Source organism: Poecilia mexicana, unplaced genomic scaffold (assembly GCF_051168715.1).
Source record: "Poecilia mexicana isolate PSO_F unplaced genomic scaffold, ASM5116871v1 scaffold_19, whole genome shotgun sequence".
In the NCBI taxonomy this organism is placed as follows: domain Eukaryota; kingdom Metazoa; phylum Chordata; class Actinopteri; order Cyprinodontiformes; family Poeciliidae; genus Poecilia; species Poecilia mexicana.
In genome coordinates this window covers 16,062,647-16,086,000 of record NW_028263388.1, presented here as the reverse complement: position 1 = coordinate 16,086,000, position 23,354 = coordinate 16,062,647, and the positions used below count along the sequence as shown (strand labels likewise).

Genomic DNA, 23,354 nt, shown 5'->3' with positions numbered 1-23,354 from the left:
GGATCCCTCACGAACCGTCACCGGGCAAACAGCTGCCCCTCTTCCAGACACAGAGGAGCTTTATTAAATCATGATTTGGCAGCGACTTGGGTTTGGATCCTCTGAGAGGGAAACCTTTGAGACCCACTGAGATGAGTCTGTTCACTTAAACTTGGCTATAAACATAATGGGTGAGGATTAGTGGGAAGAATGAAAGGCAATGAAACCTAGATGAGGAACTCCATGAAAACCATATGGTTCTTTTCATGTCCCGACTGTAGTTACAGGACCCTGCTGGGGAAGAGAAAATTTCAACAACCTATTAAAAGACAGTTCTTAAAGTCGTGCACTTCTAAATTTTGACAAATGGTGTCAGTGTTTTTCTTTTAATCAGTCTGGTTGTTTTCGGTTGTTACCAGATTCTCAGACAGTTTGTGTGTTTGTTGTGTGAAGGTGGAATGACGCACACACTTTGGATTTGAAGAGTAACTCATTTCTGTTCAATCAGCTGAGAAACTAATTGCCGCATATTTAGAAAGTCATATGGTTTTATTGGATTGATTGGACACTTTGCATGAATAGCAACCTCTACTTGTAATAAAATGGGAATTGTTGGCCACAGAGGGGATTAACTGTTCATTAAAGTTGAGAAGCGATTGGTCCTGTAACAGGAGTTCTTCAGCCATCTGTCCCTGGCCAGTGTGAGCCGCAGATGGCACTCAGCATTATGCAGGGGACTCTGGAAGACGGCTTCTTTTTTTTTTCTCTTACTCTGATCTAACAGTAAAACCATGAAAAGTAAGAAAAATCAAACAATTAAAAATGATTGCAATTAGTCACAATATCCATTTTTTATAATACGTCTTGATCACTTTTTGATTCTTTTCTTGTAACATGTTTGGTGGACACTGCCCCCTATGGTTTTCACAGCAACAACACACCTGGCCAACTCTTAATTTCTTGTACTCGGCAAGTATAAATAAACATAAATTGATTAAATAAACATGATTTAATCACCTGCTTATTATCTGTGATGTTTAAGTAATCATTATGTATTCCTGTGATAAATTAGATGTAATTAAACATGCATAGTTTAAGTAAATAGATAAATGATCAAAACAACGCACACACACACACACACACACACACACACACACACACACACCTACACACACACACATTATTCATTAGTATTACACATCACAGTCAGTGGATAAGGTTAACTGTCAGTTAAAATACTTTGTAGATAACCAATCACATGTCAGGATCTACCTGATGAGCCATATTTATAGTTTTAAATAATTCATGATGTACAGCACACATAAAAGTTTGACCAATTACAGAAAAGATAATGTGTTAGTTAATATGTTTAATTCGAGGTTTATTTAACTACATGACTATGTTATGAAAATATGAAAATGAAACCTCTTTTCTTTCATGTATTCCTTTACATTTTTTTTTTTTACTTTTGTCCCCAATACTACTTTGCATGTGATCACTAAAGAAGTGCACTTTTCCAACAACTTAACTCTAGGCTGGTATGCGATATTGTGTAGGAGACAAATCCTGGGTCACCCAAAAGGCAGGCAAAAATAAAAGCAGACAGTCTAAAACCGAGCAGGACAGTCTGGAGAAGATTAGAAGAACACAGCAGATGTTACTCCTTGATTAACAATAGTGTCTGCCAGGGGTGAGCCTCAAGCTCCCCACCCTTATGAGGCCCAGTTAGGCGAATTCATTATGCCCCCCTTTGGAAATGTTTTCAACTTACTGTAAAAACAAAACAAAAAAAACAAAAAAAACATTTTTGGTTGGGGATATTACAGTAGGCGGAGGTTTGTGGCGAAGGTTTACTTTAGTATTCATAACAATAAACCACAATATCTTATGGTTTAAAATTGTTAGATACTTGTTATTATCATTATTCCATTGCAATGGTATTCAAATATTCAGAACCTTTACACATAAATGTCACATTACAACCACAAACCTCACTGGATTTTAACAAGGTTTTGCGATAGACCAACACAAAGTAGTGCATGCTATGAAGTGAAAGAAAAACTATATTTTTCCTGCACAACACAAATGTAGCTTTCATGGAAGGGCAACAAATAAAAAGCCCCATTTTAAGGTTTTCTGCACACCATAAAGAGGACACACTAAATATGAGGAAGAAGGCATTCTAGTCAAAAGAAAACCAAACTAAACTATTTGGTTTACAGTAACAATGCAAACTTTGGCATAAAACTAACACCGGAAACACCGTCCCCACAGCGTCGTACTGCCACCTCTTTGTTTCACAGTGCAGATGTTTGTCTTCAGCAGGGACTGGGTTGGTGTGAAGATACTTTTACCCATTTAAAGTGTGAAAATGGGAAGACCACTGACTAGTCTAATCATGATTAAAAATTATTTAATAGCCTTTCAACACAGTTTGTGATTTGTGAAAATGCAATGTGAAAAAAGGACTGCATTCCCTTAAAGAAATAGCTGAATTGAACCTGTTCATCAATCAATGCTACTTATCATAGATATGTTCACTTCTTATTACTTTTCCATCAGCTTAATCCTGCATTTGGACTGAGGAGAATGATCAGGATCTCTGAAAGAGACGGACATCCCACTATTATTTTGCCTGACTCAGAAGTTGTGGTTACTTTTCATTACTTCAAGGGGGGTTAGGCGACTATCTGAAAGGATGGAGGGGGTGTTTCTCTCAACAAAAGTCATTCAAAGTAAATGTTTTCCATTCATGTTCCTCAAACTTCAGTTCAGAAAACATTACAACTTTAAGTATTGAAAATAATACAGATAATGACCGTTAAATATGAGATTTAAAGGTGTTTTTAATCAAATATAAGCCTCATCTCCCCCCTGTATGAGTGGTATCGTCCACGCAAGTCGTCACAAGCTCATTAGCGTGTAGTTCTGTGGGACAGTAGAGTAGTGGGGCAGTGTTGTAGTTAGTAGAGAGCAGCTGAAGTGAGCTGTTCTCTTTGCTTCCTACCTTGTTGTTTCTACTTTTTGCGAAAAAAGAAACTCGCCATGGCTGCGAGAAACTAAACAGCTTCTCTGAATTGTTGGGAATCCGAGGAAGTCATCACAGTGATGCTTGTGAGTTGGAAATTTTGTTCAAATGTTAGCAACATTGCTCAGAAAACTTACTGTAACATCTATAGCTACACTACAAACAATGTTATAATTCGTTTTGAAGCTATGTTACTCATAAATTATTAGAATTGTCATTATTTTTTGCAAGTGGTAGCGTCTTCGGGGGAGTCTGAATAGAGTTTCTGTTAGCTTAGCTTAAGTTTTTCTCATGAGAACTGCTCTAGCTGTGTCCCTTTGTTTTGTCTGTTTTAGCACTCATAATTTTCCCTTTTAACTGTTTTTTCTTAAATAAAGTCAGCTCCTCTTTTACTGTACTCTATGAGACCTAAACAGTGAAAAATATGTTAGAGAAACTTCTCAAAAGTGTTTTAAAAATAATAACCATGCACATGATTAGTTAATACTTAATAAATGGTGTTAATTAAGTTTATTGCATCATGTGCTGATTATGAAGGACACGATCATTTCAGTATGGTTTCCACATTCAAACCAAGATGTTTGCTTGTTTTTTTTAAAAATGGTGTCAGTAAGAATTCATTGTAGCTGAATACTTACTGACACAACCTTATTTTATGGCTGTGCTATTTTTCCTTTTCACTTTTGGTTTCAGACTGTGGCACCGCAGTGGAATGTGGTTGTCTTATCATTTTGAAAGCCAGCCTGTCCCTCAGGTGTGAAGTCAGGGTTGGCTGACACACATCCTACAGATTCAGCAGTTTACCATCCCGGCACCATAAACAAAAACAGAGAAACGTGAACACTGAAGTGTCCCAGATGGCTGCAGTTGTCACTGTTAAGTTTTTGCAGTCAAATCGAGTGTTTCGCTGCCAAAGAATTTCATATTTTCTGCATGTAAAGCTAATTCTTTACCGTTACAAGGGCTTGGCTGCTTTTGTCATGTTCAAAATCATGTTCTCGCTGTGGTTTAGTTCAGTTCCTCTGCCAAACTCGTTTCCCTTTCATTAGAAATGGGGTTTTAATAGAGTGTGCCAGTCACTTGTGGACCGGCTCAGTTTTCAGGGGACTTTTTCTTGTGACAGCTAACCTTCCATCCAGCTGGAAGGTTAGCTGCAGGCTCGTGTGAAAAACTGTTGAACGTTTTAACTCGTCTCCATGAGAGGGTTGCCAATCGTCAGGACTCGCAGATGATTTACCTTTCCTTTTTAGATGCCACTGGAAATACTTAGTCGTAATCTTAAAACATATTTTAATTCACTTCTAACAACATTTAGATGTGGTCTTTGTTATCAAGCTAGATCATGCCACATACTCTTTAACAGATATTAGTTTTGAAGCCAGATTTGAAGATTATTCCCATCTAAGATGAGAGAATTTTTTTTTAAGTTCTTAGTTTTTATTTATCTGTTTAATTCTAAATAAAATGACCATTTGAGCTTGAAACATGACATTGTTTGATGTGTCGATCACAAATCAAAGCCTATATCCAGCCCATTTGTTGGTGCATCTGTAGTTTCAGCTCCTTTTAACGAGACGCCCCAAAGTTTGCTGAAGTCGCCAGAGTTCCCGGCCCGGATCACAGCGTAATGCAGAGCTGCCCCCACCCCACCTGTTGCTTCACGTCCGCCGGTCAACTAGCTCAAAAGTAGGCTCCTAAACTAAACTACACTTTGAGTGGGACTGACTTCTGGCTGGTTATGCTAGCAGGTTCCCTGACTAATTAAGCAGCTAATATCTGGTTGCATAACCCCCTAGGGAGTAGGAGCACCACAACTGTGTCAAGATCAAAAGGATGATATTCTGCACATATACTACATTAAGTAATTATTTATCCCCAAGTCTATTAATCAAAATTACATTAACAAACACATGACGCAGAGAACATGATTGTAGACGTAATAAGCCTATCAGCCTATTGATTAACTATTCCTGCCGATTCCTATTTTGTACCAATAGTTGTTGTGTCCCCTTATCCACTGTGTAATTAAGAGACTTTGTTAGGTTTAGCATTCAAGCGGACAACTTTCTTCTCCAGCTTGGACAAGTTTGTCCAAAGCCTCGATTACTGAGCTCAACAAAGCTCTTGTTCTGGACAAATGTATACAGTGCAAGCGATTATGTATGAGATAATTAAGCGGCGAGCCAGCTTTAAGAACCTGGGCCTCCCTGGCTGCCATGCGTAGCCATGCTGAGCCTTTGTGTTTATGGTAAGTGGGCAGCTGCATGCCTGTGAGACCTTGGCTGTACCCCAGGGCCTCGACTGAGCCCGATAGCTGCCATTGAAGCCTCCCGGCCATGCTCATTTCTGACTATTCACTCACAGCTTTAAAAAATGTGGAGCAAGCCTCCCGTATGACTTGGTTTAATTTCTGTGAACGTGTTGGGCAGCTGTGTGCTTGCCAGCACCCTACAATGTGTTTCATAAAGTTCCTTTCATTCAGTCAGCCTCGACAGTACTAAGTACCACCTGCTGCTCACTGGGAGCTAAATAATGACCCCAACAAAGGAAGTTTCAGGTTTCGAAAACCTGGAGTTTTCTCTGTGATGTGCAATCTGCTGCTGCAGCGTCAAAAAAAAAAAAAAAAAAAAGCAGAAATAGATGGCTAGATTTCACATTTATTTCATATCAGAGTTTCAGTTTCTACACAGATACACAAATATGACACATTTTGTTTGCTTCTGTTTAATTACTTGCAGTTAATAAAAAAAAAACCCAGTTCAGTTTCTGAGACAATTACATTACAAAAACACCAAAATAAAGGTTTTTAGATTCTTTTTGTTTTGACCTACATAACCATGGAGAAAGATTGCTGACTTGGCAGTTGTCCAGCAGACAGTCACTGAGACAATCCACAAGTAGGGTAATCCCAAAAAGGTATTGTATTGCTGTACAAGTCGGCTATTCAGAGTGCCGTATCCTAACATAATAATGGAAAATTATGTGGAAGAAAAAAATGTGGCGCAAAAAGTTGAATAGAATCCAACTTGCTTTAACATACAACTAACCAAAAGATTAGCATAGAAATGTGGGCCTACTGGAAGGTACATACAATACAGAAAATTCATTCAGCATCTGACATATTTTGTATGACTGCATTTAGAATTGTTGGTAAAACCCACATTGCTTTAATAGCTTCTGTTGGTAATCTATCTTGAATTTCTCATTGTCCTCTTGACAGTTTTAGAGCACAAGCAAGAGGTCAAGTCTCTCCAAATTACCACTCAATGTGTAGTAACTTCACACTGAATATCAAATGTTATAAATGTTGTGCAAATTTGTTTTTCTTCCACTCAACTTTCCCTCAAAAACATCCTGCCTGTGGAGGAAGTCAGTGTTTGTCTGCTGGGCAACTAGCAAGTCAGCAGTCTGTTTATGTCATAGGACATAACATGCTCATGACATAACATTTCTGTGTTAAACATTCTTTTTCTTGGTCTTATGAAATATTACAAGTTTTAGAGAAGCTCAATTCAGTGCTGGATTTTTATCAGCTGCAAGCTGTAGTCTTCAGAATTAATAGTTATTTGTTTTATTTTTGTTTCGAATGAGAGAAAAAAAACAAAACAAGATTTTTGTCATACATTGGGATGAATCTGAATTCTCAAAAGGCGGGCGTAGATTTGGAACCTGCTACTCTTCAGGGGTTTAGCTATTTGCTTTGTTTCCTCAGGAATACTGTCTGCAGAAAATGTCCCATTTACCCTGATTTCCTCCTGCAGAGGTTACAGAGATGAGGAACAGTACAAATCCCCCAGTTAGCCTTCCAAGGCCGGCCATCTCAGGTGCTCTGCTGATTCTCCTTTTGTTGAGACAGCCACAGTTGTCTTTCCATTGATTGGTATTTATTTAGGAATATCAAAACCTCTTCTCCATTAAACTTTTGCATGGAATTTTGTACTTTTTTTAAATTTAGCATCTTCTTTGACTAAAGTCCGAGAGGTTAGAGTCCTTGTCAAATGGCGTTTTGACTAAAGTCCAAAGGGTTGGAGTCCCAGTTGACGGCGTCTCAACTAAAGTCCTACAGCTTTTTATTTCTCTTTCTCACTGTTTACGTTTAAACGATGTTTTTTAAATCTCTCTCTTTCTCACTGTTTATTACATGCTGTTTTTATTTTAATTATGTAAAGCACTTTGAAATGCCTTGCTGCTGAAATGTGCTATACAAATAAAATTTGATTGATTGATTGATTCTTAGAAAAAAATAAAAATAAATCAAAGATTACATTTCTAAGTGGCAATCCTTCAGAGTAATAAATCTGAATAAGCCAACGCCATATCAAACACTTTTGTTTCTACCAGCTGTCCAAGTGCTATAAAACAGATTAGTATTAGCTCTAATTGTCAGACACAAAGCTGACAAATCCTTATGTAATGGTGGCCTAACCCACGGGATTACAGTCTAGGCAATGTATGGAAAAGCTACTCAAACAGAGCAGACGCTGCTGTTGGGGTCTTTGTTGGGATTGCTTTGTGTGGTCTTTATGAAATTTGGATAAATCAAGAGCAAATAAACAAATGCTGTCTCAAGAAAAAGACATCCAATTCATATCCATTTATATTTTAAAAAGTATTATCTCACTTTAAATCTTAGAATGCAATTCAGTCACATAGTGGGATTGAGATCCTAATTAAAACGCAATACAATGCAGTTGAAGAACATTTGACAAAAAGCCCACTTGCGTTGAGTTGACCCAGTAAGCTCTGTGGTTTCCTCGCGTCGTATCTCACTTTTGCAGCACGATTGCTTGATGTCGCTGACAAACCAAAGCGACCATGGTTGAAAAGTTTTCGGTAACCACAAAGGAAGAAGGGCAGCATCTGCTCATCCAAGACAGCATCGTCATTGCCTTTCAGGACAGACGCCAGACAGCATTGCAGAGAGATGTGTTGGAAGTCAGTTTGTCAGTCTGCCTTTGATGGGAAGTGAAATGCTCTGTTGCATTGTGCTCAGCGATTAGACTTTCTCTGTTGTCATGGTGGCTAAAGATAAAACAGTTATCGGATGCCAGAAGCGTAGAGACTCCCACCAATTCCAGAGAAATGGCGATGTCGCTAACAGAGGTGCTTTCAGGTTTTACATCAGAATTGGAGAAGGACACATATTTTTGTTGCTGAATTTGGCAGTTTGTAAGATGCAGCTCTGGGCACGGTAACGGATGAAGGAGTGCCAAGCAGGGGCTGGTAGGAGATTCTAATGGTAAGTTTCAAGAAACGAGAAAATTTGAAATTAGGCTTTTAAAAAATACCCTTGTTTCCTAACATTCATCAGAGTATTTATTTATTTTTATGCAAAAGACTTGAGCAAAAACAAGTTATTTTTCAATTGATTATTGCACAGAACATGTGAATTAGCTGGGCTGTCTGCTCAGGTAGCCAGTCTACACTTGCTATTAGTGTACAGCAGCATTTGGTGGAGGGGCAGCGCTTAGTAACTCTACCCTCGAGTGATCCCAGCACTTTCTATGGGATCCCATTAATCATTTTTGCATCTCAAATGTAAATCATACGACTGGCGTAATGGAAAACTTTTAGTCGTAAAACTTACTGATTTCAAAGAAGCCAGCTGCAAATATATTTATCCTTTTGGGAAAATTAAAAAAAGGAATCAATCACATTTGGCAAACCAAATGTTATATGAAACCAGAAATCTATATTACCGGTAAAGCGTGATCTGTGGATCTCAAGTTTTCATGTCATGGGACTCTGATATTGGCCTATGCCTGATCTTAGGTTTGCTTTCCAGGTTTTGTCTGTCCAAGAAAAAGTAGTTTCACTCCTTTCCTTTTTATTATTATTATTTTTTTTATCCTAGCATTTTGCATCCTGTGTTTTTACTCAAAATCCAAGACAAGCTTGAGTGGTTTTCCAGGGCTGCAGGGCTAGGTTAGGCTTTTATAATTGTGTGTTCCACTTATGTCATGCAGCAGAGGAATGTTTATAATTATGTTATAAACCTCACCCACTTGAAGTACTCAGTTCAGATTTATAGGGATAGGGGAAGGGAAAAGGGAGAGAAAGATGATTTAATTGTTGCAATTTTCTCTAGCTGAACATATTGGCGGTGTTTACGATGGGAGCATGAAGAATGTCAGATAACCCCGGGAGTCGTCGGTGGGGAGGACTTCGTGTTGGTCGCTGTGTGTCTGTCTCTGGGTCATTTAGATGCGTAAACAACTGCTTCCCCTTCCGTAGTGTCAGTCGCAGCCATCTCGCAGATCTCTGTAGTCGATGGCCACGCCACGCACGTTATCCATCCCACTGTCACCAGTTAAGCCCAAAGAGCTCAGTGAGTGTTGTGTCTTTTCCTCAGAACCCCTCTCTTGTTCCGTCGTCTCGAGGTGATAAGTGTTAGTGATGGAAGTCATTCGCTGAATTCAAACAGCACCTTTGGCGTGCTCCTGCATGGTCTTGTGACGCTGTTGCACTCCACTCCAGCCCCCAGAGCAGCCAGACCTCTCTGCTCGCGCCTCTTCTGTTTTTGTTTGTGTGCTGGTTTCCTGTAGTGACCTTCAGGGCGTCATACGACCATCTCGTGTCCTCTTTGTTCCACGACTGCTCTACCTGACATGGCCTTGCATGCGACTGATTGCTGTGGTAGCGAGATCCTCTGACCATTATATAGATTTACATCTGACAGGGGGGAGGGAGGCAATCAGCAGTTTTAGTGTAATCATGGAGCAGCGTTAATACAAGGAGGCCTGTTTTGATAACCGCAAGGTCAGCTATTCCTGGCCGGCCCCCGAGGAGTCAATTACACAACTCCTCTGTGGGCTCCAGAGTGGGACACTTTTAAGGAAACTCGCACGAATCTAAAAAGGTGGAGTTCCACTTAATGTGGCTTTCTTGAGGAGGCCATGCGGAAGTGAAAACACATGATGGCGGAGGAGACAAATAAAGTGTGTTCTGGGAGTGCAGCCTCAGAAAAAAACTTGAATTCCCATTACCTTCCACATATGTAGATGTTGAACAGGATGCACGTGTTGGAACTGCAGAAACGGAATCCGTGTGTGTGTGTGTGTGTGTGTGTGTGTGTGTGTGTGTGTGTGTGTGTGTGTGAAAGAGAGAAATGGAGCTTGGGTGATTCAGTATTAAAAATTTAACTGTGCATGGAAGGCCACTCTTTAAGGTTAAATGTCTGTGGGGGGCTTTGGGTTTCAGGTTAGTTTGGTGTTTAGTGTAGAGGCTGTAGTAGAAACTCTGCAATAGTTTGATAATATTCCAGATTTACAGAGTTTTTTATTTGAGTTATTTTTTTAAAATCCACCCATGTGTCCATCCATCTTCCTGTTGTTCCAGTCGGCATCGGACACCAAAGCGATTCTCAGGGAATTCCTTTTAGGGATCTTAAGGGTTTCTTTTCCATTTGATGATGCATTTCAGAGCCTCCAGGTCAGGGATCCCTTCCTCTCCGTTCGCAGCTTTTATACGGCCGACAGAATGTTAAAAATGCTCCCAATTCTAATCCCGCTCTCATCTCCCTGTGCCCTCTCAGGTGTGGGCCGAGAAGTGAAACGCATTCCAGCCGACTAATAGCACCAAGCCCGAAGAGATGGCCCTCAGCATGAACTGCCATTACTGGACCGGCTGTGGACAGGGATGCGTGTTGTGATGGTGATCATTTACAAGAAAACAGTGGAAAAAAAGGGTGGCGACGATGTAACAGCAACACGTACGGACTTGGGCACGGTGAGAGGATATTTTGAGATTACGTAAGCAGTTCCTTGTGTGTGGAATGTGTCATTTGGTGTCTAAGTGACGTGTGCTCTTCAAAGGAGAGCACAACCTGCTACTCTGAATTAAAACCACCTATTTCTCTTAAAAACAAAGCTGAAACCCAACTCTCTCAGGCAGAATATTTAACGGCTGCCCGAGTGACTCACAGGACATGACATCAGAGAAACAACGCGAATGCTTTTTACGATTATAAATGCAGGACATTTATGCTGCAATTACAGATGATTGCATCATAAAAGCTGGTAGCATTAACCAGGATTTCTCTTGGAATGACAGTGTAGTATTCTTTACACAAGGCTGACCAACTCTGACTAATTTTTGGTTCTGCATCCCTGCAACTTGAAGCTCTGCCAGCAGAGAAGAAAATTCCCCCACTTATGTGGACTGAGATTGCCCTCAGTCTCATGAAGTGAAGTCATCTGCGGCCGAACTTTTGTTCACCACTTTCTTCAGTTTTATTGAAATTATTAACTGCTACCTCTGCAATCCCACATTCCTTTTATTTTTGTGGTGTTTAAATGGCTGACAGAGAATCTTGTTCTGATTTCTAACACTTCCAGGCGCCGACCATGAGCCAGGGAGCAGCACTTTTTTCTTGTGGACTCATGGGTAAGCTTTCCTTATCTCACTTGCTCGATATGCAGATGTGCTCGTAACTTTTACACGCTTTGGTAACGTGTGTTATAAGTTACTAGCTTCTGAGGATTTTGTCTGAGCTGCTTTTTTGGAGAGTGGAATAATTATGCAACAAACAACATCATTAACGTCTAAAAAAACCGTTTAAATTAGTTATACAAAAAAAATGGATAGATGCTCAAATATATACATAAACAACCACTAATATTTGTTTAGCATCTAGCTTTTTTTTTTTTTTAAGTCATCAACAAGTTTCTGATGTACTCCTGATTGGATTATGTGACTATAAATTGTGGACTTCATTCAAATTAAAGTTTGTTGGCACAGTTCTAACTTTTAAGTTAACTTTCTACATATTTTTATCTGGTTAAGGTTGTAGAAGCTAAACATTAGCCAGCTTTATCCATCCTCTAACCGGTTTGCTCGTTTGCCATCACTGTGCTGTTTTACTGCAAGTTCAATCATCTAGCTGCTGATTTAAGTTGAGGTTAAAGCATTCATTCTAAATTATTTCCACCCCACAGCATTATTCTGCCACCACCATCTTTAATAATCCTAACTAAAAGGCCAGAATGTCCAGATCAAGTCTGTAGTTGATTCAATATGCTTTATTCATTTTCCTAAGCTGAACTTTGCTTATTCGAGGCTCAAAGTGGTTTAAATGCTGCTCTGCAGCTTGGAAGTGTCCGATGAGTTTAAGATACGGAAGCTGACTCTGCTGCAGTTGGTTTAAGGCCATGTGGATTCATGTGAAACATGCCTTACAGGTGGTTTTCACGTACAAGAATGTGTTCAAGTGAGGTCATGTTAGTAAGTTTATCTTTGCGGAAATCTCCTCACACCCAAACACGGTAAACCTGATTTTTCCCACTTTCTTGATGTCTGATGTTCTTGGAGTAACTATGGTCCGAGGTGATGATAGTACTTCCCACAAGCCTTGTTTTTGTTTCTGGCTTTGATTATCAGCGACGTTTATCTCGAGATAGAGAGAGAGAGAGGAACAAACGTCCTGCGTGCTATGAATGGATAGTTGCTGTCGTGTTTAGCTGCTCACTCGCCACAGTCATGTTGGTTACCTTTATTCAAAAGAAAAGACAAGAATCAGTTGGGAGGTGACTTAGTTTCCTGTGCTCCTGTTAGCAACAACTTGGGTCATCAGAATGTTTGCGATGTATATATATATTTACTCCGACTCCAGCGCATTGAGCCAGCTGGACGTTGAGCTTCCTTCCTTTTTCCAGTCGGCACGGCGACTAGAGCACTGCCTGAGGGACAGGGCAGGGTGTGTTTGTGGTGAATACAACACAAAGCAGCCAGTGCTATGAATACGGAAACAATCCCAAAGCAGAAGTTTGACGTCACTTATGTCTGCACAACCCTGGCATATATAGTAACAAAAGAGCAGCAGTTTGGTCTGTCAGGATAATAATGTACTTTCTTTCTAGTGGAAAATTGTCTGTATGGAGTAAGAAATTCAGTCCTCAAACCACAATGCTTCTATCACTATTGAACAAAACAATCAATACAGACCGAGCGTGGGCTTTTTCATCAATAGTAATACAACCGTCACGGCTTGGGGGCTGAATTTTACTGTATATTGTCAATTTTCCACTACGATTTCAAGCAAGTTAACAAAGCCTCTGCAACAAACCACGTGAGGCTCTTCTGTGAGCAACGGCAAACAAAAGCAAACAACAAAAGCTACTTAGATTTATAGTATTTTAAACCTTACAGTCAGCAGGGATGTCAAACTCATTTTCATTTGAGTGTTTTTTTTTCTGTTTTACCCCCAATACCAGTAAGTGGCCCATTCTTATCGGAGATACTATTAACAAGCTTGCTCTGAACATCTGCTGTCTTGTGTTGAGCATTTTGAAAAGGCTGTCGCTGCTGTTTGTTACAGAGACGAGCCGATGGCGTGAGGTGGGGACCAGCTGCGCCTTGCAGCAGCGGCCGGTCGGAACCAGCCTGGAGAGCCTTTGGGACGTCCTGCCCGACGTGCACAGGACTTCTGCCCACTGGGGCTGGGACGTGGGCTCCACCTCCAGCACCATCTCCAGCCTGCTGCAGGACCTGAGCCTGACCGAGGCCTCGCACTCCACCGCGCCCCCCAGCAAGCGCCAGTGCCGGTCCCTGTCCTGCTCTGACGAGCTGAGCAGCTGCCGCTCCACCTGGCGCCCTCAGGGCTCCCGCGTGTGGACTTCGGTGGAGAAGAGGAGGTGCCACAGCGGGGGCAGCGTTCAGCGCGGCGGCGGCCTCGGGAACTCGCAGCTCTGCTTCCCGGCCATGCAGCGCAGCTCCAGCTTCAGCTTGCCTGCCCGCTCCAACAGCCAGGAGCAGCCCTGCTTCCCCCAGCTGTCGTCAAGGCCTTCCGCCTTCTCTGGCCCAACTCCCAACTCCTCCGATCTGTCTGCCCAGGCCCTCTACCTCTCCCATGAACAAATCTGTCTCCCTGAGGCGGAGGAATCCTCACCGGCGAGCTCGCCAGACTCCACTCCAGAACTCGAGCGCCGGAGTGGGGAAGGTGGCCTTGCCCGGAGTCGCTCCCAGCCGTGTGTCTTAAACGACAAAAAGATCGGTGTGAAACGCAGGCGGCCGGCGGACTCTCAGAAACAGAGGCCTTCCCTGGATCTGGCAAAGATGACTCAGGTTAGTGTTTGGAGAACAGATCATAAAGTAGGAAAATATGCGGAAGAATTTCCTGTTTTCAGTCAGTTCGTCATTATTTATAGCGGACAACATAAAATGCTGCGTATCAGATAAGAGACAAAGGAAAACAAAGACCAAAAGGAAAAAAAGTGATGTTGGTTTGGAGACTGAGAAAAAAGTTTAAATGGAAAGGAGGAAACAGTGAAGTTAGATGAAAAAAAAACTGATTCTAAAAACAAATTGAACAAATTAAATGGCACACAGATGGATTTCTGAACATGTAGGTTTTATTTATTGGTTTATAAAGGGGGCTGAACAGTTCAAATTATATAATTTATTTCCTGTAAATAAAAATAATAATAATAATAATAATTGTACTTCTTAGTCTTTATAACATCTACCAGATGTAAATTCTACAGACATCTATTGGACAAATTCTACATTTTGTGATCCAAACATGATCATGACTTGTGAGATTTAGTCCATGTCCTCTAGCCTCTGTTTTTTTTTTTGTTTTTTTTCTTTTTGCTTGTCATGCCATGAAAACAAACACTTTTGGTAAAGGTCGCGGCAGTCTCCCTCAACACACCTCGCAAGTGTCTGTCTGCCTGCATTGTCGTTGAAAGCAGTCATTCATTCATGCAGGCCTGTTGAGATTCACATTCCATTATGTGGGTGTGTATTTGCATTCACATTCAAGGAGGAGGATTCTGTTGTATTTAATGCCTGGGAGAAGATAGCCGGGTCAAAGCAGACTTCTAGAAAACGGGTTCGCAATCCAGCACACCTCTCTGTTTTAGTTTGCTCGTCCATGGAGGCGTTATGTCTTCCTGCCCTCACACGGAGTAAAGTTTCACGTATTTTCATAAACACAAAGCAGGCCTCGGCCTTTCGGAGACAGTCATTTGGAGTTCAGCGGTGTCACTGTTGTGACACAGCAAGTAGACGCCACAGGAGCTTCAAACAGAGGCGAGGTCAGTGCAGAGAAAAACAACCAGAGGCAAGACAACCAAAAGTGTTTTCACACCATTCTCAGCTGCAGATCTTCTCTATTGTTGTTCTCTGATTCTGTGTGGAAGGACGACATCAGTCAACGCAGGGAGGGGAAAAAAAAAAGTGAAAGCTGTTACTATTTTGGAAAAAGTTCTGCAGAAATCTAAAGAGTTTCTCTTTTCAAATTAAGAAACTCTGAGACATGTTTAGTGGTGATAAGACTCTGAGGTTACTCCCCCCACCCAGCTGTAGGACTTTTACCCCCATCTACCTTATCAGGACTCAAAGTCACCTCACTATTCAACGATTGCTCGCAGCGTTGCTGAATGTGTGTCTCCAGAGCGTACCGTCATCCAGACACGTCGGCGATGTAGCTTTCCCGAGGAGAAACCAATCACCTGCTGCGGAGCTCGGCCTCGCTTTACAAATATCAGGAAGTGGAGCAGTGGTGGCTGAAGGTTATAGATTATCGAAAAGATAAGACGGATTTCTGTTAATTCAGCTTATCTCTGGGGTGCTATAAAAGTATCCATGCCCCTTGGCGTTTTCTACGTTTTGTCAAGTTACAATCACATTTTACAATGTATTTCATGGGGACTTTTATGGGATAGAAAGGTACAAGGTAGTGCATAAAAGTGGAGTGGAAGAAAATAATTGTTTTTTTGTTGTTGGCCATTGTATTAATAAGCAGAGTCCAGCTGTGTAATTTGATCTCGGTGTTAATCCAGGTATTCTGTGAAAAGCCTCAGAGAACGTTAGTTAACAAGCAGCATAATGAAGACCAAGGAACACAGCAGGGCAGGGATGAAAGGTGTGGAGGACTTTAGAGCAGTAATCCCAAAGCAAAGCAGTGGTAGTAAAGCTGGTAGAACAAACAGGAAAATAAGAGCAGCTGAAACCAGAATATTACATACACTACATAAAAAAACAGCCCTTCTGTCCTATAAAACAAGATAGCAGTGTTTAAGGTGTGGCCTTAACACAAATCTACAGGTGTTTACTTCAGTTATCTCAAATGTATCAGTTAACCTATCAGAAGCTTCCAAACCCATGACATCACGTGGGCTTTTTCTCTCACTGTTTTAAAGGGATAGTAATCACTCCGTATGAAAACTCCTGATTTCGAAGATATTAATGAATAAACCTCTTAGATTCTTCCTCTGGTCATTGTGGCATTTAGCAAATAGAAATAATTTGAGTAATTCTAGCTGACCTAAAAGATGAGACGTTTGGTCTGGCTTAACTTCAGACTGAGAGACAAAAGGTTCATGTGTCTAAATACAAATGCTTACTATTTGCAAAAGAAAACTGGAAACCATGTATCATTTTTCTTCAACTTCAAAACTGTGCACTACTTTGTTTCGATCTGTCACAAAAAAAGTCAATAAAATACATTGAAGCCTAGTGGTTATAGTTTGATGAAAGGGGAATGAACTTTTGCAAGGAACTGTATTGATCTCGTTTTTCTGGATGTTGTGGAGTCGAGGTCAGCATCTGTAGCTTTGATGACTTTTTCGTTTTGCTCAGACCCATGTTGTTGTTGGGTCCCTTCCACTGGTTCGTCCCATAGTGTTTTGATCCAGAGGTCTGACTCTGGAGTCTGAAATGCTAATCCAACAATGCAATAATCGGTATGGCAGACGAATGTCCCTGCTTTCCCAGAGCCAAGAAAAACATCAGTATTCCTCTTTGATCTCCAGAGGAATACTGGATCGTCACTGTCTAGAAGGTCATGGCTGACAGCTTCAGCTTTAGCTACCCCGGTCCTCGTTTTTCACATTTTCTGCTGTGTTAAATGATGATAAATCACTTTTAATATATCTGAACTAAATTCACTTTGGTATTTCTTTTTTTTTTTTGTTAGATAATGACCTAAGAACTCTAGGTCATTACTTGGAGTTCGGAAATGAAAAGCAAACTCTTTATTTTGGGTCTGAGTAGATTAAACTCGTTAAACTCACCAGCAGTTCCTTTCAGCAGAGAGTTATCTGATCATAACAGCTCGAGTTTTACTCCTCAGTTCTCAATGTGGCTTACACTGAATGCTACATCTGTGCCTCATCTGAGATGTGCAGATTTATGGATGTTGCAGCTAACGCCACTTCCACCGCTTGCAGCTGTTCGCCCTGCACTCATTTGTGAGGGGAATGGCTTTTTAAAAGACGGGCGGTGCATTTTAATTGTCTACAGAAACGTAATGGCCAACTACTGATGGTGTTTATGAGTTCACACAGAGCACACATCAAGTTTTGTCAATCAAAAACGTATTCATCTGAATCTTGAAATCGTAGGCTTTTCCACCCCAATCAACTAAAGCTCATCTGCATCCACACACCTCTTAAACTTAACAGTCCTATTCCTTCTAAAGGTTACGTAAGCGCGCAAATGACGGGTCGGGGGATGGGGGGATTCACAGAGGCCCCATTCTCTCTTGTCCCTCTGGCCCGACACCGGCGAGGCATGAGGCAGCTGTCCGGCCTTCTCCATATTAGCCATACAGATTGGATAAGCCTCTGTCGTAAAGGCTTCTCATTCCGGCACGCACAGCTGTCGCAGGGCATGCCCGCAGCACCACTGGCACATGTGTATTCGCCTGACGAAGCTTGTAGGTTTCCCCAGATCTAAGTGCGCATTGTGCAGGGCCATCGAGAGGCCAGAGGAGTCAAAAGGCCGACCCGAGTGATGTACGGCCGCTTGCTGCGTGGGTACTCGAAACACAGATCACAGCTTTGTAGCCTCGACCAGTGTGAAATGTGAGCTGAATTAATGCCCCAAGTTTTCTGTTGTTTTTTTTTTATATTATATTACATTATATTATTCCTGCATTTTTAAAAGTAGCTCTGTTGTGGTTCCATACTTTCATCACATAATCTCAGAAGTAATGAGAAGCAATGGTGCAGATTAATTTCATCTTTTAAATAGAGATGTGACTAAATGTTAGTAAATGAAAAGAATACTTTGGTACCTTGGTTTCGATTTAAAATTTTCTACCACATTTTTCATTCCACTCAACTCTCCTTTAATATTATTGGGTGATGCACTTTGTGACCAGCCAGTTTCTTTAGGGAGGAATTACTGACTGTCTGCTGGAAAACTGTCAACTAACCCACTCCCAGTGACTGCCGAGGCCATGACATCAGATATCTCTAAAAAACATTGTTTTTTTTTATCTCAACAGTTATCCATATAAATTAAATTTAATAAGATTCATCGTTGTGCGCGTAATGGACCTTTGAGTTTCACTTCTTGATCTGAATTACTAAAATAAATGAACATTTCAAAGATATTCTAGGTCATTTAGATGCGGCTGTAAAGTATAAATATCTTTTTAAGAAGTGGCTTACAAACTGCCTTTAATATGCAGCACTGCTGATTCACCTTTATGTAATCTTGATGCTGTTAATATAATCTTTATTAGTCATTTCTTTTTCATATCAAAATTTCAGGCAGACCTTTCACAGAGGAAATGAGTCATTTACTGTTACTAATTTGTTCCGATTCAGAAATTATGATATTTACAAGGTTGTTTTGATTTCTGTTTTTTTTCCCCGTTTTTCTACAGAAACTTCGGAATTTCCACAGCCTCAGCTGCCCTGGGATCACAAGCGACGACCCGTTAAAGTCCGGCCCGGCGGCCCGCTCTCTCAGGCCCAGCGCCGACGACCTGTCCGACAACGAGGACGCCTCGGAGCTCAACGGCAACGAGTCGTCCGACGCCGACTGGAACCCCAGGGGCCGCGGCGACAACACGGTGGCGGGAACAACCGGAGGGAAGGACGGCGAGACCCTGTGGGTGGGGCTGTGCAGCATGACGAGGGACATGTACCAGCTGGGAGGAGAGCTCGACATCGAGCAGATTGAGAGGAACTGAGCTGAGTTGCTTTTTCCTCCTCCGGTGGGGAAGCTAATCACGGGACTGGAAGTTTATCACCAGGTGGTACAATAAACAGTGCTGATAGTCTTAAGGGCAAAGCAAGAGGGGAGCTCATGCAGAGAGCATTCCAGGGCTTCTTCTTCTTTTTTGTTTTTTTCTTCTTAAGGAGAAACTGAACAGGAGTTTTGTGCTTTAAATGTCCATGTTTGGGGACTTTGTGTTGTTAGAGGCGACTCCCCCCCCCCATCCCTACTGTGCGGTGTCTCAGGATAAAACGGAAGTCAGGGAAGAAGGATCTGAGTTGAAATAAGAAAAAAATAATAAATAAAATAGATACTCTGACATCACTCTAACCCTGAATAGCCTACTTGTGCTTTGTTTGGAGAGAATTCACAGCAGGTTTGTATAAATTCTCTGCACTAGAAAGAGTGTCTTTATTTTTCCTCTGACGTTCCTCACTAGCACATAGGTACATGATGGAGACGAATGAACACCACTTATCAAGCTACTGTTGAAACTCTGTTCACTCTTTACTGAGCAGCAAGCAGCACAAAACACCTATAAAGTATCCGGATGCTTCACGTTTTACTGAGTAACTTCAGGCTTAACTCTGAGATCTGAGCTCCTGAATGTCTGGAAGACGCTTTGAGATGCTAACTGTGTTAATGTTCTTTCTTTCTTATGATTTGTAACTACAAAGTTATGTAAAACACGAACATAATTTCTATAAAAAAATAAATAAATAAAAAATAAACACAGGTTTAAAAGTGTAAATTGTAGTCACTTTACTTGACTTGATGTTTACAATCTCTGTTTTGTACGCTTTGCTGGTTTGTGTCTTGTTTTGTTTTTTTGCTCAGGTGCTGTGCCAAAAATATTTATTACATTGCTTGAAGTTTTTCACGTTTTCTCACGATACAACCGCTTTATTTGGGTTTGGTTTGACAAATACAGCAGAGAAATGCAAAGTCGTGCAGATTTAACATATGAAAAGCTAGAAATATTGATCTGTATTCAGACCACAAGTCTTTGCATGGTTTGCCCATGCGAAGTTTTTACTCATTTTTGCAAACTTTCTCAAAGTAAGCTGGATCATTAAGTCTTCACCTGATTTGATATGGACTTATTGGATTTAAGTCTGGACTTTGACTGGGACATTTTTACTCATGAATTCAATTCGTTTTAGTTCTGGCTGTAGATTTAGGGTTGGTGTCCTACTTTAGAGTTCAAGTCCAACTGGTTTTTGTCTTCCTATCAACTCCGGCCAGCTTCGCTGTTCCTGCTGAAGAAATGCATCTCCACAGCACGATGCTGCCATCACCATACTTTTACAATGGGGATTGTGTGTTCAAGGTTATGTGCACTGTCGTGTTTCCTTCACATATTTGTGTTTTGCACGTAAGCTTTAAAAATTAAAAATACATATATATTAATAACAAAACAAGTACGAGCAATTGCATAAAATGGGGGTCGAACACAAATAGATGCCACGCTTCCTGGCTTTTATTTGTAAAGAATTGTTTCCATCAAACTTTACAATCATGGAGTACTTTGTGTTGATATATCATAAACTCCAAATATGGTCGCTTTTAAATTTGCGGCTGTGATGTGACAATACGGAAAAAGTTCAAGGGTTATAAATATTTCTGCGCGGCACTGTATGCCATGTTCCCTTAGCCGGCCTACTTTTTTTTTTACGAGATGGCATGAGGTCTGACATTTTATGTGTTGGAGCAGTTTCACAATGAAAGCGGTTACACGTGAAATAGATCCAACAGTTTACTCGAGGACTTTGGTTTCACGCTGCTTTTTAGGCAGGCAAATAATTGTTTTAGATGTGGATGCACTGCGAGTTTATAGATTAGATTATTCTGCATAGATTTTCTTTTACAGCCTTTCTCCAATAAATTGTGCACATTCGAGTTTTGAAACACGGCTATTAGTAGGGCACGTCTATTTAGCAGCAAATGCCCTTGTTGGTTTACTCGTCAATGCCGCAGTAACACAGACTGGTGCTGAAGCGGGGAGGACGCTGAGGCAGGGGAGGGAAGTCCGCTTTTTTTTTTTTTCCCAACATACATATATATGTATATGTATATATATATATATATATATATATATATATATATATATATATATATATATTTTTTTTTTTTTTTTTTTTTTTTGATGGCGGGTGGAGAGGTGAAGCTGAGCGACGGTTCACCCCAAAGGCCTCGCTCCCTCCCCGCTCTGGGAAACAAAAGGGGCTTTTTCTCTAAGGAGCGCGGTGACGTGGGAGGCGGCAGTGAATGTGGGCCATGTGTCAGGGCTGTTGCTGCTCCGTTTGTCTGCTTCCCCTCCCCGGCTCTGGTGCCTGTGTAGACCTCAAGAGTTTGTATTGTTCCCTTTTTTTTTTTTTTTTGGCTCTGTTGTGATTGCACACCCTTTTGTAGCGTGCTCACACAGAGTGATGCTGCTCCACATTCTTTGAAAGTGTAAGGTACCTTCTGAAGGAATGAAGTCACATCATTAAAAGGTCCGGCTGAGTAATTCGAAGATTGCTTGACATGCTATTCTCCTGGCTCAAATAGCACACAAAGCCCCATCTGTGGGGAATTTAAGTGGCCTCCAAGGCCACTGCGTGCTCCTGCAATGGATGATTATGTTGTCCTACGAGAATCTGTATGCTTGCACAGTAAGGTCACATTCACTCATGTCAGCCGCCTGTGGTACGTGCAAGCCACTTACCGGCCCTGGAAATGGGTAAACATGGCCCTTGTTAAACGTGCTGAGCGGCAGACTGACACACCGAGGGCCCCTGGGCTTTAATCAGCGAAGTGACAGGAGTGAAAGGAGGCTGTGTTCTGGGAGAAGATAGGCATACAACAGGAGGAGTGGGCTATGTCAAGGTCCAGCGCTGCACGCTCTCACAACCCCCCCCGGCCCCCTCCACACACACACACACAAGCACTAACTCAGCAGAGTTTTGGTCACTTTTGAACTGTCATAAGGGCTTATACCCAGTCCTTTCTGCTCCAATCACTATGTTTGCTTTGTTTTTTGTTTTTTTGTTTTTTTTTGTTACACCTAACTGTTCAAAATCATCAAACAAATTTAATGTCAGATAAAGATAACCAGGGTAGACGCAAAATCCAGTTTTCAAATGATGAAAAAGCTGTCTAAACCAACCCGGCTCTGTGTGGAAAACGAAGTACCCTCAGAGCGGAGAACTATCAGAAGTTTTTTTTTTCTTTTTTTGTGAGAATCAACAGCTTTATTCTATCACAGATTCTCAATCAGATTTAAGTTCAAACTTTGACTCTGCCCACTACAAAACCTGTAAGCCATTCACAGGTGAGTTTGTTTGTTTGCTCTGAATAATTTTTCTGCTGGATAATCAAAGAGATCTTGAATTTCATGAACTGAATCTTTCCAGGTTTTCTGGTACAGTCGTCCATATCCAGGAGAAGCAAAGCATCAGACCATCGCACTAACACAACCACGCTCGACTGTCGGTTTGCAATAAAACAAACGCTGTTTGTTTTAATTCTGGTTTACAAGGGCAACCTTTCAAAAATGCTCCTTTTCTTTCTTGACCAGTGGTGTTTGATACAGTGTTGTTTAAGCAATTTCTTCATTGCATTCGGAAATGTAACTGTTAAACTGTAAAGTGAGTGCTAGAACCTGTCAGTAATCAGACCTGGTTAATTTGTAGTAGCAGTTAACTTGGAAAAACAAGGATAGTTATTGTGCAGGTTGTTCTCTGGGTTATCTGCGTCTGATATTAAAATTAGTTTGATGGTGTCAAACATTTACAGTAAATGTGACAAAAAAAAAAAAAAAGAAAAACAAACAAAAAAATATGCCAGGAGGACTACATCTTTTCACAAACACACTTCTTTAATTACTACTTTTAAGTTCAGGGATTCATTTAACTTTATAAAACTAAACTGTTTCCTGGAACCTCATTTGGGTCTTCATCTCATCAGACCTTTGACCCTTTTTCGTGCAGCTGGGGAGTTGAAGTCGTGCCAGAAACGTTTCTTTTTCTTCCTACGTTCTCCTGTGGGACGGGCACCAACTTTTATACGTTTCGTTTATTGGGTTGATTCAAGGCTAAGCTGTCGCAAAAAGGACAATTTAAGGCTATAAAAGCTCTCCCGATGTCAAGAAAGATCCCATTTCCAGGATGGTTGCAGGAGCCGTTATAGGAGCACTCAACAGGCCTCCTTTCACTCTGACAACAAAGCAACTGGAAATCCTCCGAAAAAAGGAGCCCAGAGAGAGGGAGAGAGAGACCTGGCTACAAAGCCGAGGTCAGCTGTAAGCTTTCAGATGTTTTGAATACCAAGACAATCGGTTTACATTGCATGGTGACATACGACCGCTGTTACACCCGGATTATGCATACGTACAAGGTCGAGAACGGCATCATGG

General features: G+C 41.2%; 1 protein-coding gene across 2 annotated transcripts; it reads left to right on the top strand.

The window, feature by feature from the left end:
- Positions 1 to 2,886: 2,886 nt before the first annotated feature.
- Positions 2,887 to 19,709, top strand: fam53b (family with sequence similarity 53 member B). Of its 2 annotated transcripts, none has more exons than XM_014993567.2 (5): positions 2,887 to 3,093; positions 10,542 to 10,735; positions 11,344 to 11,392; positions 13,323 to 14,068; positions 18,624 to 19,709. In XM_014993567.2, exons 2-5 carry the CDS (start codon positions 10,646 to 10,648, stop codon positions 18,930 to 18,932), a joined length of 1,194 nt encoding a protein of 397 aa, XP_014849053.2. In that variant the 5' UTR covers positions 2,887 to 3,093; positions 10,542 to 10,645; the 3' UTR covers positions 18,933 to 19,709. The 2 variants fall into 2 exon arrangements, with proteins under 2 accessions (XP_014849053.2, XP_087872495.1); XM_088016369.1 differs by lacking the exon at positions 2,887 to 3,093 and adding an exon at positions 7,947 to 8,246.
- The last annotated feature ends 3,645 nt before the right edge of the window (positions 19,710 to 23,354 follow it).